Source organism: Lonchura striata, chromosome 19, assembly GCF_046129695.1.
Source record: "Lonchura striata isolate bLonStr1 chromosome 19, bLonStr1.mat, whole genome shotgun sequence".
NCBI classification, from domain to species: domain Eukaryota; kingdom Metazoa; phylum Chordata; class Aves; order Passeriformes; family Estrildidae; genus Lonchura; species Lonchura striata.
The window spans coordinates 11,343,556-11,359,387 of NC_134621.1; the positions used below are offsets into that span (position 1 = coordinate 11,343,556).

General features: G+C 51.5%; 1 protein-coding gene across 2 annotated transcripts in view; it reads right to left on the bottom strand.

Annotated features, from left to right (window-relative positions):
- Positions 1-15,832, bottom strand: part of RPTOR (regulatory associated protein of MTOR complex 1) — a 98,393-nt gene that overhangs the window by 38,125 nt on the left and 44,436 nt on the right. For both annotated transcript variants that reach the window (XM_021534088.3, XM_077787409.1), the window contains exons 10-18: positions 13,066-13,141; positions 10,753-10,854; positions 7,439-7,522; positions 6,341-6,451; positions 4,477-4,551; positions 3,916-3,981; positions 3,144-3,335; positions 2,004-2,144; positions 908-1,025 (exon numbers count right to left, since the gene is read on the bottom strand). In XM_021534088.3, coding sequence (XP_021389763.1) covers positions 908-1,025; positions 2,004-2,144; positions 3,144-3,335; positions 3,916-3,981; positions 4,477-4,551; positions 6,341-6,451; positions 7,439-7,522; positions 10,753-10,854; positions 13,066-13,141 — 965 coding nt within the window. The remainder of the gene's footprint in view (positions 1-907; positions 1,026-2,003; positions 2,145-3,143; positions 3,336-3,915; positions 3,982-4,476; positions 4,552-6,340; positions 6,452-7,438; positions 7,523-10,752; positions 10,855-13,065; positions 13,142-15,832) is intronic.

Below are 15,832 nucleotides of genomic sequence, written 5' to 3' on the forward strand. Positions count from 1 at the left end.
CTCATCATCAGGAGCTATGAAAATTCTGGTTTCCTGACCAAATTTCAGGCCTGATTTCAAGTCATATTTCACCCTGAGCACACACAGTCCCACAGGCTCAGAAGAGCTGCTGTTTCCCAGCAGAGTGGCTGCACTGTGGTGGGGGGCCAATGCTTCCAGAGCGTCCCACTTCAGGGTTCTTTTGGATCAGGAAAAGCCCTGTAGAACTGCATGCAGTGTTTATTTCCTGCAGCAAATGGGGAACAGCTCATTTTCCAATATGATTCAGTTATTCAGAGGACAAGGAGACCAAACCACTCTGTGCAGAGACAGCACATGGTCTTGTCTCCAAGATCCTCCTGTTATCCTTCAAGATCTCCACTGCAGTTTACATCTAAAGAAAAGGTGAGGTCAGAGACATCTTCACCAGGACATTTCATTCCTCACATAAAGCCACAGACACAACAAAAGGGATGGGGCCACAGGCTCAGAGCACACAGCTCTTCCCTTCCTTGTCTGGCCCTCACAGCAGCAGGGCTGGTTCACGGTGTGCTGGAGCTCTCACCAGGTCAACGTGACACTGAACATTCACGTGTGATTCCAGACGGGAGAAAGACAATGAGCTTGTGGGCTGCCTGGACCTTCAGCCTCAAGCTGAAGGGAATCCCTCTGAATGGGCAGGAGGCTCCTGGTGAGCTGCAGCCAAGGCTTAGGTGGAGACTCAGTGCAGGATGGATTTCTCCAGTGTAACATCTCACAGGGCTGAACAGACACCAGATGTCCCCTCCTTGTCACCCACCATGCCACAACAGGGCTCTTTAATAAATCCCCACCAGCGAGAAGCTCACTGCATTGGGAAAACTCCTTAAATAATTCCCAAGTACTTTCAGGCCCTCCATCTCCTGCCCAGCCAAAGCCAAGCCCCCACCTGGAGCAGCTGGAGAAGGGAGAGGGTAATTCTTCTCCTCTTCTATGAACTGCAAGGCCACGGTGCAGAAATTGCTCTCGTACTGAACCACTAGGTGACTCAGGGCCACCACCAGCTCCTGGGGAAAGAGCACAAGAAACATCTCATGGGTACACAGTGAGAAACAAGGGACTGAAGGCAAGCACTGACCAATATTACTGGGTGGCCATACAGGGTGGTAATTCTCCCTCAATTTAAGGGGTGAACTGCAGAAAGCCAGAGGTCTCTGTCTCACACTTAATTCCTCACAAGCCTTTCCTACCTGGAAAGGCTTCCTCCCTTTGGAGCAGCCTGCTCTAGTGAGAGGTGTCCCTGCCTAAGACATCAGGGGCTGGAATGAGATGAGCTTTAAGGTCCCTTCCAACCCATCTTGGGGTTCTGTGGCTGATTCTGACAGTCTGTCAGACTGATGCAGTGCCACAGGCAGCCCTGACCTGGCCCAGCCCACAGGATATGTGTAGTTCCCCAAGAGCCAGGGGCTGTGCCAGGGCTGGGGGCTCTCAGCCCCCCGTGGCACAGTTGGACCCTCCTGGCACTGCCCAGCCCCGCACAGAGCTCAGCCCCTCCAGGAGACACCTCCTGCCTGGCCCCTGGGAGCTCAGACAGGAGACAGAGCTGCCTTTGGCTGCCGTCTCTGCTCAGGGACTGATCTCCCAAGGAGAGATTTATGAATCTCACAGAGCATTCCGTGTGACACGCAGCTCTCTCCTGAATTAAACTGATTAAATGCTGGAACGAGACAACAGAAATGAATCTTCGCAATGCCGGTGACAACTGCCAGGGTGTTGATGTTCCAGTAAAGTAAACACAAACATTAGGACACTTCAGAACAGCACTCAAAAACAATCCAGAATGTCAAAAACCATTTAATGTACTATTGATGTACGACAGTGCCTCAGAAACTGTAACTCTCCCAAAGCTGAAGAGCTACTCTGGAGCAGCCTGCGGGGTTCTAAAGGCAGGGAGGCCTTTTCACGGAGCAGAGCTCCCTCACTCCCTGCACAGGCTGTGGCTCAGGGCAGCAGGGACAGGCCCAGAGCACAGCCCAGCCCCTCACCTTGCGCACCATGGGGCTGCCATCGTTGATGAGCTGGGCCAGCATCATGGCCACGTTGTGGTCGATGGTGGTCGAGTGGTCCGTGCGCTCCGCCGAGTTGCCCACGAAGGTGCCCAGAGCAAAGACTGCAGCACAGCGAACCTGGGGACACAAACAGCCCTGGCTGTCCCCTCTGCTGCCACGGGGGAGTCATTTATCATTTATCCCCACAAACAGCAGTGCTGCAAACCTGAGCTGCTGGGTCAGGTGAGCCCGTGGGGAGCAACAACCCCAGCAGCCTCAGCAAACTGAGTTCCAAGCATTCACAGATGCAGGATATGTTAAATTTCCCAGAATACTCAGTGACCTTCCCATGGGTGACTCTTCCAGTTGGTGTTGCCTTGAATATTAATTAACAGGAATAGGGTACATGCAGCTCCTGTTGGCATGTGGATCTTTTACAGGAGTGATGACTACAGTCTTCAGGCTTATGGGATGGTAGTTGATGGAAAAAACGAGAAAAATGAGGCAAAACTTTGGAAAGCCACCCCACCTCTGCAGAAACATTCATCAAAAAATTGGGAGGATGGGGCCAGGGACAACAAGAGGAGGATGCAGGACAGAGACCGGATGTGGAGGGGGATCTCATCTCTAATCTCTGCACGTTATCAGAGCTGTTTATGTCAGCTCAATTCTCCCAGGGTGTGTGCTGGGTCTGATGGGCTCTGTCAGTCACTGCCAGGCCCTGCACAATCCCTCCTCTCCTGGGAGTGTCAGCACAGCCAATTAAAGATATGTTTTCTCAATGAGCAGGGGGAGTGGAGTTTTCATACTTGGACAAAACGATTAGAGGGTTTTTTTGCAAAACACAGTGAGTTTTGAGACCACATTTTTAACAACTTCTGATATATGCAAGGGAAGTAAAAGCTGTGGCACTGCAGTGCCCAGGTCCCAGGGGCTCGGGGTTCTATGAACTCCCTCTGCATTTCTTTGGAAGCTCCCCTTGTAGGGTTTGTTTCATTTGCATCACCTTGAAGAAACAGCAGCAAGATCTTTCTCTGAACCAGACACAAACACAAAGCTCTAGAAAGCCCTGCTCTGCAGGAACTTCAGTCCTCCTGCCAATCTGAGTGGCGTTCACCAAAAGAGTTGGAGCTTTACCTCTGGGATTGGATCTGAGAGGAGGCTGTAGAGCTTCTCATGGGCGCTGTCTCTCACTCCACACCACCTGGCTGAGTCGAAGTTCTGCCAGATCCTCCCCAGACAAATGGCCACCCACTGCCTGAGGAGAGGGTGGGGATCGTTCAGCTGCTCCAGGCAGATTGCTATCAGGTTCCCCTGCAGACAGGCTTCCTGCAACACAAACCAAGCCTTTTGTTTGGGATGACAGCTTCCCACCTCATCCCCACAGAAGGAGACTATTTCTGAAGGAGTCAGGAAGCCAAGAGAAAATAATCGTTCTGTGGTTCCAGACTGATTTCGTTACAGAATACCGGCAGCATGAAGGGAAAGGCAGCTAGAGTTGATAAAGCAGTTGAGCATTAGAATGCTTTCTGTAATGCATAAAGCTTAGTTTTCCCTCTTTGGAAACACTCCTTGCACCTGTCAGAACCCCAAGGTTTATGGCTCAAGCCACAGACCATTCCCAGCCATCAGGCTCCCACTGGACAGCACCAGGAACTCTTTCTGTGCCAGTGGCTGTGAAGGGACCCTTGTCCTTGTCCCCCACTGCCAGGTGCTGGGTACAGAATGTCTCTCACATCTCCAGGACAATTCTTCTCTTAATCCACACAGAAATAACAAAAACCAGTATCCCAGTTCTGTTTCCAAGTCCAGTTTTGGGCTTAGTGCAAGCCAGGGCACTTGCACCAAAGCAAAGGCACGAGGCAGAGAGAGGTGGAGAGGATGAAGGGAAAGGACTGCTGGGACTCACCTGCCCAGTGTTGTAGTTGTTGACAATCACGGCCAGGATGAACGCTGTCATTGTCCTGTGCTCAGCCTGAAAACAACACAGACTGAGGTTACCTGGCAACAGGGCAGGGAACAGCCACAGCCCACCCTGAAACAGGGCATCATCCCCAGAGCAGGTTGTGCCATGGTGAAAGAATGAGAAAATTCCCACTTTCTTTCCCCTTTCTTGGCACCAGGCCTGTTACACCTCAGGCACTTCCCCAGCTCCCAAGCAGTTCTGGGGAGACCCCCAAACACCCTTATGGGAACCCAGCTGCTGCAGAGAGAATTGCCAAAGCTGTGGGGCAATTCCCTGCTCCAGCAGCCATCCTGGAGCCCGAGCTCCCACCCTCAGAGACTGCTTTCAGAACCCCAAAGGAGTTGTAAAGCCTTGGCTGTGTGGCTGCTGTGTCACACAGCTCAGCAGGGGCTCTGCCCAGCACAGCACCGGGTGCCACTGCAGGGGGAGGCACCCAACAGCAGCACACCAGCAAAAACAAGGCAAGCAAATGCTAGAGTCTGAATAAATGTGACTTGTCCTTACTGGCATGTAAGGATCTGCCAGGACTGAGAGGAAATACTTGTGCCCATTGTCCTTCACCAGGTCAGCCTGGCACGACTGAAAAAGACAAGAAAACCACAATGAGAACCACAACACACACATTTGTCCCTCCAGTGACATAGAAACCTTTCATTTCTTAACCATTTTTCTCCCACCTGGTTTTCATTTGAGAAGCCAAATAAAGCTCAAGCCCTTCCTGGGGGCTGAAACCAGACAGCCCCAAGGGCCAGGGCAGGGAAGCCTCTGCCACTCCCACAGTGCCACAAACAGCAGGAAATGTGAGCTCCTGCTGTGGGGAAGAGTCAAAGGAGCCACCTCTGTGCACATTAAACCTCCCCAGTAATTTCTGTCTCCTACTAGAGCCAGCCCAGGCTGCAGAGCTCTGGGGAGCTCAGGGCAGGCTCCTGGGCTGGCCTCAGTGGGGAGCTCAGGGCTCTGCTGACACACCAGCCCAGGCTCCAGGCTGATGTTCTGGGGTCACTCCGAGAGGATCCACGTGGAGAAAGTGAAAATGGAAGAGAGGAAACCCCGAGTTGGCATCAGCTCCCTGTGGCACGGGACAGAATCATACATTTTTGATCAAGAGGAGAAGGTGAAGGAGGGAACTAATTGCTGAAAGGGGAGGGGGGGATGGCAAGGCAGAGATGCAAGGGAATATTTTAGTGCTGAAGAGAGTGAGGCTGCTGCTTTTGGCAGAGCCAGGAGCAGAGGGCCTGGATGGCTGCCAGGCTGCAGCTACAAGAGAGAGGCTTCCCTGACTCCTGCTCACCCCAGGCTCCTCTCAGAGCCTTCCAGTGTCAGCACTTTGTGTTCCCCACGCAGGACCAGCCCCTGGACAGCAGCACAGGGACTGCCCAGGCCACCCTGCTGCTCTGCCTCTGCTGCCAGCTCCTGGGGCTCAGGAGGGAGGGAGGGTCACAGAGCCTCCCCTGAGCCCCTCCCAGCAGGGAACACACGGGAACCCAGCAGCACTGACACCTCCTCCTCCTCCTCAGGGAATAAACAGCTCCTCTGGGAGTAGGAACACAGCGTGACCCAGCCATGCTGCAGGCTTGGTGTGCAAGTTCAGAGTAACAGAAAATATTCTGTTTGCAAGGAGCTGCTGCCCGTTCCCTCCCTCAGCAGCGTCCACAGCACTTCCCCCTCCTCCCTCCCACTCCCACCATGTGCTGGTGGAATGAGTGAGTGAAACAGCACAAAGAAACCCAAACCCACCATTTGAGAGGTTTTTTTTTGTTTTGTTTTGCTGTAAAGCTCAGCCTGCAAACAAGTGAGGCAATGCCAGAGCATGGGAGGAAAGGTGTGAGGGGCATGACACCACATGGGAGTCACACCTGAGCCCCTGGCACACACCTGGGGCTGAGGCACCAGCCTCGGGTGCACCACAAATGAGCTTTTCCAGAGGAGCTCCAAGATGAATAGTTTTCATTTTCTTTGCTTTCCCAAATCCTCTTAGGCTTGTTAATGAAAATTCTTGTTAATGAAAATATTGTTATAAAACTAAACCTGACAGTGCTAGATCAACATAAGGAAAACCTTCATGAATTCAGTGCTATGCTCCATACTGAAATGCAGGAGAGATACAAAAATAAACCCCAAAGAGGAAAGATCCAACATCCGCAGCAGTTCAGACAGTCTACATGGACTTGCAATTGTGCCTGAATTAATGTGTGCACCTCTCCTAATAATTTTACAGTGCTCAACTAATTGCACCCACAAACCACTGAGTCAGAGATACGACTCTACAAATTTATCTGCAATTACTTACCAGCTTCATTATTTATTTGAAAGCCCAGCAAGCAGAGCTCTGGCTGAGGCAGTGCCCTGCTGGGGCAGGAATACTCACACTGTCCACTGCCAGGATCTTGGCCCAGATGAACACAAGGAGAGGTCTCAGCTCACGGGCTGAGCTCTGCAGGAGCTTCAGCACATAGGGGAAAATGCCAACAGAAAGGGCCTGGGAGGGAGAGAACAAATCCTTGTCAGTAAAACCCTGGGAGCAAACCCCCCAAGGCAGCTGAGTCCCCCAGCAGGGCCCAGGATGCAGCATTTTTACAGGCACAGCTGAGAAATCTGGTAGGAAATAATTTCCCATGTTTTCAGTAAAGAGGGGATCCCTGTGTGTTTGTTGTTATTTTAATCTTGAATGGCACCAGGTATTTCCAGACTCATTTGGTCCATGGAGAGCCTGAGTTAATCCAGCACCAGCTTCCTCTCCTCACAGCCTGGGGCAGTTTTATGCTCCATATCCTCACTTCCCTCAGCTCAGCTGGCTCTCCCAGCTAAACACGTCACAAAGTTCAGGAATTCCAGCCTTCCCACTAGAAATTAACAGGTCTCTCCAGGAAGAGGTAAAGCAAACCACTACAAAGTCCCATCATTGAGCTGCTCCACAACCAGCTGGTGCTTCATCTTCATCACTTATCATCAAACAGCTTCATTTATGGGACTGCTTTAAACTGCTCCTCTGTTTAATTCTTATTTATGCTCCACACTGTGCTGCCACTTTCCAAACTGCAGAATGCAGCTGCTGCTTGCTCAGAAGAGCTTGTAAAATCCAAACACCAAACGGATAAAGGAGAAGAAAATGATGCAGCCAGTAAGCTCAAAGAACACATAATAAATGCATATGCTTTTTTGGGCTATTTATTTTATATGACAAACCTTCTTACCTGCCCCAGATATTTCCTCCTGGTTTGTCCCTTGCATTATTTCACACTTAACTATTGGCAAGGAGCTCCCTTTGGTGTACTGGGAAGGAACAGGGGGATGGATGTGACAAACACAAACCCGTGTGACAGCGCTCACACGAGCGCACCACCCCGGTCACCTGTCAGATGTGTGGCTGATCCTCCCCAGCTCCCTGCCCTCAGCCACCAGCTGCATTTACCACCCCTGCCGAGGCAGGAGGGAGGCTTGGAGCCCACGTGCAGCCCCCACGCACCAGACTGACAGCCCAGGGCCCCAGGTCCAGGAACCTCCCCAGCAGATCCAGCGCTCGCAGCCGGTGCACCTGGCTCAGCAGCACCTGCAGGGCAGAGGGATGGCGTTACTGGGGTTTCTGGAGCTACTGGGGCTAATGGGGTTTCTGGGGCTACTGGGGTTACTGGAGTTTCTGGGGCTACTGGGGTTTCTGGGGCTACTGGGGTTACTGGAGTTTCTGGGGCTACTGGGGTTTCTGGGGCTACTGGGGTTTCTGGGGCTACTGGGGCTACTAGAATTTCTGGGGTTACTGGGGTTCCTGGGGCTACTGGGGCTACTAGAATTTCTGGGGCTACTGGGGTTCCTGGGGCTACTGGGGTTTCTGGGGCTACTGGCCAGGGAAAACTCCTCCTGTGCTTGCAGGGCCACTGCCAAAGCCTGGCAGCTGGGAATGCTCTTTGTGGAGCAATCCCCAAGGATCCCAGCTGCCTTTCCCAGCCCGGCTGGCGGTGGTTCCTGCAGCAGGACCCAAAGGACAGCGCCAGCCCAGCCTCCCACTGCTCCCAACAGCTCAGGAGCACAGGAAGAGGCTTTGCTTTCCTTGGCAAATCAATAGCAGACACTTAAGAGGGAGCAAAAGGTCATGTTGGTCGTTAATAAAAATCTCATTAAAATGGAGTCTGACAACGCTAATGAGGTGGTGCTTTACTGGCTTATACCTACCCTGGTGTGAAATATTAACAGATAGACTTGCAGTTCTTAATCTCCTTAACAGATGTAAGATATTGGAATGCAACGTTTAATCCTCAGTTTAAATTGAGGAACATCCTTCAGTGTGGATCTTGGGGAAAGAGACTCCTTGATTTACCTCCCCATTTCCATCCCCTTCTCAGTGTGTTTGCATGCTGCATATTGAAATTAGATTATTTTTCATGTTTAATAATGAAGAATAACTAAATTACTTGGCTCACATCTCACACTCCGGATGACTGGTACTGGATACTGAGGTGGTGCAGGAAAAGTCCAGAAGAAAGCAGGGGGATGTGATAACTACTGCTATGGGTTCACTCTGAATATCAGAGCTCAGATCTCAGGACAGATCATAAGATAAAGGATTTTGGTCATCCTGCCCTAGTTGGCACCAGCCTATTCCATCAACCAGCCCAGGAATAACAAGGGCAGCTATTTGGGATTACAGCAGGAGCAGAGAGCAGGGCAGGTGAGGCTGGAGCAGGGCTGGGGCAGAGCAGGAGCTGGCAGAGGCAAGAGGCACAGATGTGGCACAGCTGGGACCCGCCAGCCTGCAGAGAAACCAAGGAACTCCAAACTCTGCCAAGAAAGGGAACTAATTGGAAAGGCTGTCTGGGTGAAGATCAACCCCAGCTCCTCACTTCGCCCTCCCACAGCACATTCCCCTAAAGCACTCTGTGTCTGACTGGGAAAGCTCTGGTTTGCCATTGTCCACCCCAAACAAAGCCCTTGGTCTCGCAGGATTTCCCACTCCCAGCTCCCCACTGGATCTGCACAACACCCTGGGCCCAGGCTGAGACATGTTCCAGAGCCTGGGGTGAGGATGGGGGGCAGTTCCTTTATTCCTTCATTCCATTATTCCTCCTGGTGGAATGACGGAGGTGCTCGTGTGCCACCCCACGCACGCAGCCCTGCGTCACCAGCTGCGTCCCTCACCATTCCCAGGCAGAAAATGGGCAGTTAATTACATCCACACATGCAAATTGGGGATGAGCCAGGACACAGGGGGATCACTGACATGTCACAGTCTGTATTTTAGCAGGCAGCTCCTCACAAAGGCAGGATGAGGTCAGGGCCTGCAGTGATCTGTGCACAGGAGATCCCACAGAGTGAGTCTGACAGGGATCAAGGCTGGCCAGGCTGTGTGTGCTGCTGCTTTCTGATGGCTTCTCTCCCTGGGGTCTGAAAACAGACCAGAGAGGGTCTGAAACTCCCTCCCTTCCTGCCCTGGATCATCTGGGCTTGGATTCTCAGGATGCTCAGACCTGTTACCAACCCATCTTATTCCACTGTACAATTAATATGCTATAATTATAACAACAATTACGCTGTCCCGGCTCGGATTTGCTCCAGGCAGGAACACAGGTTCCTTTGCCAGGTGACCTCTCAGTTCCACTGCAGTCACGCTTCTGCAGAGCCTGCTGGTGCCAAACAATCCATTGGAAAGCAGCAAAGTTGGAGCTGGAGCAAAATCCTGCCTGCTTCCATGGCAGTGACAGAGACAAACCACACATCTGCTTATCCACCTCATCTCTCAAGGCTTGGGAGACTCAGGAAATTAAAATCTGGTCTTGCAGAGATGGATGGTGCTGTCAGTCACACACCCAGCTGACAGGGAAGGGGAGTCTCCTCACAAATCCCTGTACAAGAGACATTCCTTAAAAAAAAAGGCTTTAAATTGTGCTACCCACAGGTCCCTGGGCTGGGGTTTGTATTTCTGTCAGCACAAACTGCAGGGGAGGGGAGGCCAGAGCAGGCTCCAGATGACAGCTGCAATCCTGGCCCTGCCATAGAACACTGCCTGAAACACCAAGTTCTGCTTCCCCTGGATTTCCTCTCCTTCCAACACGAGACCTCTGCCTCGTCTGAGCAGTGCCTGCAGAACCCCCACCCTGCAGGTCTGCAGAGACCTGGCTGTGAGTTCCTGCAGCAAGACTTCAGCCCCACATTAAAGGGAGCACTTCCCAGGCTGTACCAGACGGATAAAAGACATTTCCAAACAATTTATGCTGCAGTAACTTCCCCTTTCTGAAAATGTGAAGATAAAAGTCTCTGCCTGACAGAGCTGGGACACAGAAGAGATGTCAGAGGAGGGACAATGAAGATGTGCTGCTCTCAGAGTGGCAGCAGAGCCACACATGGACCAGAGCCATGGGATGGGGCAGGAAAAGCACTTTGGGTTCATCCACGTGGGTCTGGTGAACACACAACCAGCTCTCATTTATCCTGGAGAAGCCCCTGGTATTTATGTTCCCAAAGGCCATCGGGGTGGCAGCTCGAGGCTGAGGGGGCAGGAGACATGGACATATGGCAGGGAGAGGCAGGGACGCCCCTGGAAGGGACACAGAGAGGCATGGACCCTCCTGACATGGGCAGGGACAGGCAGGAACACCCCTGACACAGACAGGGACACCCTGGCATTGGCAGGGAGAGGCAGGGACACACCTGGAAGGAACACAGAAAGGCATGGACCCTCCTGGCATGGACAGGGAGAGGCAGGGACACCCCTGGCAGGGACAGGGAGAGGCAGGGACACCCCTGGCAGGGACAGGGACCCCCCTGGCAGGGACAGGAGCCAGCACTGACCTGCAGGACGATGGGCAGCTGCTCCGGGGGGTTGCGGTTCTCCACGCCCATGGTCAGCCACACCTGGAAGGCCGTGAGCTGCTCGGCGAAGAAGGGGCTGTGCTGGGGGAGCAAAGTGGGAATGCAGGCATGGCTTTAGCACCAAGGAGTGAAGGCAGGAGTTCTGACACCTATGGACCTCACTGTTCCCTGAAGCCGTGGTTTGTAACTGATACATGTTAGCTTGGGGTTTTCTGCATGCACAAAAACTTCCCAAAGGCTGGGCAGACACATGTTCCTTTAAATGTGTTGGGAAGAAAAGAAGGAAAGAGCAGAGAAAGAGGAAAAGTGAGCACAGAAGGTCTTAGGGAAGTGTGACTGCTCTGCCCAGAGCAGCAGATGGAGCAGCAGTGGATTTATCAGCTCTGCAGAGGCCATTTCACTCCTGCAGCAGCGCTTGGAGCTGCCTCTGCCCTGTCCAGAGACACAACCCAGGTGCAATGAAAGTCAATCCCTCGTGTCATCCATCACCCTGAGGATATGCTGCCAACTCAGGGTGAGAATGCACTGACCAAAGCACACGGCAGCTTCCAGGTAGAAATCCACAGAGAAACAGAAATCAGTGGAGAAGGAGGAGGGAAGGGATGGAGGAGGGAGAGAGACCCAGCCCAAACCCATCCCTGCAGGAGCAGCGGGAGCCCCCAGGCCCTCCTCCATCAGGTTACTGTGCTTTCCAGCTCCGAGCAGGCAAGAACACCTGGGAGTAGCCAGGAGAGGTTTGTGATGTGCTGCTGAGACCCCCCCAGCCCCGAGGGTGTGCCCAGGGCTGTGCCCAGGGCAGGCTGCACTGCCAGCCCCCAGCAGGTCCCTGTGCCTCACCCGGGTGCTCCCCAGCCCTGCCAAGCTGCCAGTGGCCACAGTGACCACAGGGACTGTCCCCTGTCCCTTTCCTGCCTCCCTGGCCAGCACCAGCCAACCCCCACCCAGGCAGGAATCTGGCTGTACTCTAGCTCCCAGCCCCAGCTGTACACTGAGGCTCAACCTGCCTCCATTGCAGCCCAAATCCTCAATAAACCACATTTGTCAGGCTTGAAAACCAGCCTGTAAATTGTTCCCAGCCTAGCCTGAATCGATCTCCAGCTGAGAATGGTCACTCTTCTTCGCTGACCTCCTGTCTGATCCCAGCAAGTCTGTGCCTCCTCCCACCCCAAAACACTCAGAAATCTCCTGAATTTCAGCTCACTTGACAGAGAATGCCCAGCTGAGGGTTAACACTAATAAAAAAATCCTCCAATGACATTGTTAGAGACTGAAAGTAAAAATGAACGTAAGCCAGGAGAGAAAAATAGTATTTTTTACGTTCTAAAGCAGAGCACAGAGTGAGGAAAGCAAGGGGTGGGAGGATAAAGGCCTCAGGGCATCCTGATCAACACCCAGTCTGGCAGGAGCCCACAGTTCTCCTCCTGCACTCAGGGCTTTGGAGACAACCTGTAATTACAGCCAGAAAACCTTGGGAAGTTTTGGAAATTAATATAAATAAACTGCAAGAATGCTACTGAAAAGTAGAAAGACATCAGGGTGGAACAGGGACATGAGCTTGTACAGTAATTATTATTTAAAGGTTTCACATCATGAAATGTCAAAGGAATATTAAGAAAAATCCATTCTGAATAAAGGAATTTAAACTAAATATAATATTAAATTTTTTTCTTTTTTGCTCTCCGAGATTAAATAAAGCAGAAAACCCCCCAGTGACTCCTATTAACAACACTAAGCTTAAGAGAACTCTCTGGACACACCCTCAAACTCTATTTTAAATTTGAACAGAACTCTAATAAGAGATAACTTTCACATTGAGGCTTTTAATTTCAAAAACTGTGCTGCATGTTGGGCCCTTTTGGGTAACAGCACCTGGTCAAGTTTGAGTGCTGTGGAACGTTCTGAGTTCTCAGGCACTGCTTCTAAGTGCCAGGAGCTTCCTGCTCACCCCACCTGGGGGCTGGAACATGCAGCAGGGAAGAGCTTAAACTTGATTTTTGTCTGTTCCTCTAAGGGAGAATCACAGAATTCCAGACTGGTTTGGCTTGGAAGGGGCCTTAAAGCCCATCCAGTGCCACCCCTGCCATGGGCAGGGACACCTTCCACTGTCCCTGGGTGCTCCAGCCTCCAGGGATCCAGGGGCAGCCACAGCTTCTCTGGGCACCCTGTGCCAGCCACTTACAGTTTTTCCCAAACATAAACTCTCAAACTGCACCAGCAGAAGTGGTGAGCTGAACTGGGGTGTCAGAGAATGGCTGGAGCTGGGCCCACGTGTCAGGACAGCCCCCAACTCACCCTGAAGGCGGTTCCTTCCTCGATGATGGTGGGTAGCTGGGAGAGGCAAATGTCAACAGCAAGGTCCCAGGCTTGCCTGCAAGAAGGGAGAGAGGGAAGAGAAGGCTTTACAAGTTGGCATAAGGAACAGCAAGGGAAATTGAAATCCTGACCATCCAGGAATGTGGACAGTGTTGTCTGGTTTAGAAGTGCTCGATATTCCCTGGTTCCAGGGAGAAATGGGAAAAACACCTAAAGAAATTTCTGCAGCACTGGAGAATGTCAGCCCACAGGGCCTTTGAGGTATGTTTTACTATGCAGAAGTAGAATGGTTCAGAGACCAGAGACAACTGCTCTGATTTTGGCTGCCCACAAAAGGATTCTGAGGGTCACTCACTGCAGCAGCACACAGGGAAGATGCTGAGCTCTACACAGTAATTTCAGATAAGCAGCACTAATACTGCTACAAAAATGCCCAAAGCAGCCCTGCGAGGTCAGCTCTCAAAGGGTTTAAGTGTTATCAGAAAGAACAAACAAAAAATTTTAAAAGAGATTTGAGTAGATTAAAATGAAATCTCTTTTTGACGCTTCTAAAGACAGGCTGTTGGAAACCACCAGAGCCAACGTCACCCAAACCATTCAAACCTCTGCCAACCTTCTCAGCCTTCCAAAACAAAAACCACCAACATGAAACCTTAACCTTCCTGCTCTCCACAACCAAGGGCTGTTCATTAATGTCAGCTGTGGAAGAGGCTCTGCTCAAGCCAAATACTTCAAATGCTTCTCCAACCATTCCAAAGCAGCCCTGAAACGATTCTCCAGCCTTTCCAAACCACCCAAAATGCTGCTTCTGCTGTGTCTGTGGAAAACACAAATCCTCCAGCCAATAGGACATCAGCAACCTAAGTAAAACTCCTCTACTTCCAATCACTGCAGCAGCTGCTCCCTCCTTAGAGCCTCGGGGTTACACACAGGTTACACACAGGTAACTCACTGTGCTGGCTGAACAGACAATGGCATTAAACTCGTGTTAAAATAAATACAAGATTCAAACCAAGCCACAAATGAATGGGAAAGGAATAAACCCTGGAGGGTGGGGAGAGGGAGAGCAGGGAAAACACTGTCACAGTGCTGGTGACAGTGATGGCTGGGAGGAGGAGGAGCAGTGATTGACAGCTTTAATATCCCAAAGGGAACGGGAAAGGTGGGCACACCATGGATGTGCTGCCGAAATCCCATCACACAAACAAGAGATAAATCTGGGAGCAGCAGGGACCCAGGATGGGAGGAGCTGCATCCCACCAGTGATTTATGAAAGCCAAGCCAGAGATCAGTGCACCCCCTCAGCAGAGACTGCTGCCTGCAAAATGCTCTGCAAGATTTGTGTTCACTGCATTTGGGACACAAAGGGCTCAACATCTTTCTTCCCTCCCTCCTCACTGCTCTATTCCCATAACTCCAGGCCCTCCACCCTGACAGGGTGACACAGTGATGTATCCACAGGGTGACAACCCTGTGAAACACCCCAGGACTTCAGCTGAGTTATGCTATGAAAGAAGGTGTTAAAGAGGATTATTTTTTAATATTACCTTGAACTAATTGCACAAAGTTAAAAGCTCTCCTTAGCAGGAAGACTGACAGGAAGTTTAAAAAAAGGGATTTTCTTTATCCCAAAGCCAAGACAGCACCACAAAAGGAATGGTCTGTGGAGGGAACCCCCCCTCAGCCCAATACCCTTTCATTACACCAGGACTGTCTGAATGTTTAATAATTTAACACAAACTCATCAGCTGCCTCTTTGCTTCCCGGAGGTGCTGCAAAGTTTGGACTTCAAGCAAAGAACAGAAGGCAGAGTCCCAGCCCTGCTCAGGGACTGGTTTATTGCCCAAACCCACGAAGTGCCAGGCAGTGGAAGCCCCCAGAACCACTGAGAGAGCAGAAACTCAGCCCAGTTAGAGCCTGTCTGTCTGCACCCACGGGTACCCATTAGCTGGCAGCTCGTGGAGGCTGATTTTCTTACACTCAAATTTCTGGGGCTGACTCAATGTCTAATGCTTTTAACTCTGTCCTTTTTTTAAAAAAAAAATGTATTCTTGACATCTTTCAATGCTCTCTTTCCCCCTGGGAGTAGTGGGTATTACCTGGCACCACACAAGTACAGGAACAGGAGTGTCCCTGCCTGGAGGAGCAGCTGGAGGGAGGCTGAAGCCCCCGCTCAGTCCTGGGGCAGCTCCTCCTTCTGAACCTCATTTCTGGGGCCACTAAATATTTCCCAGCCCCTGGGGTCTGTTGGCCAAGACATTCCCCATTAGCTCTGGCAGTCCAGTGCCAGCCATGCCCTGTGTGAGCACATCCCCAGATGCCAGCCCCAGCCCACCTGTGTGGCAGCCACCCTGTCACCTCCCTAAGCTGCTTTAGGGCACAGTTGGGAAGCTGCTCAGACACAGCTATTTTTAAAAACTAGTTATTGCTATGAATATGTGACAAAGTCTGAAATCCTTTTCTTCTCCCAGCACGTCCCCCTGGTCCAGCCACAAGTTAGGGCACAGGCTTTGCTATTTCTGTCCCACAGCAAAGTCGCCTAGTCCGATAATGGGACTTGGAGATGGTAAGACTAACACATAGACACAAAAAATATCTGGTTACTGTGTAATCTGACCTAATCTAATCCTTCAAACGTCAAACAGCTCCAAATACCTCTTCAAACAATCACTTTCTTCTTGCAGAGCCCCTGAGTGCTTGGGTGCAGCTCCAGCAGCCTCATTTCCCCGAGGGATGGCTGGGCAGC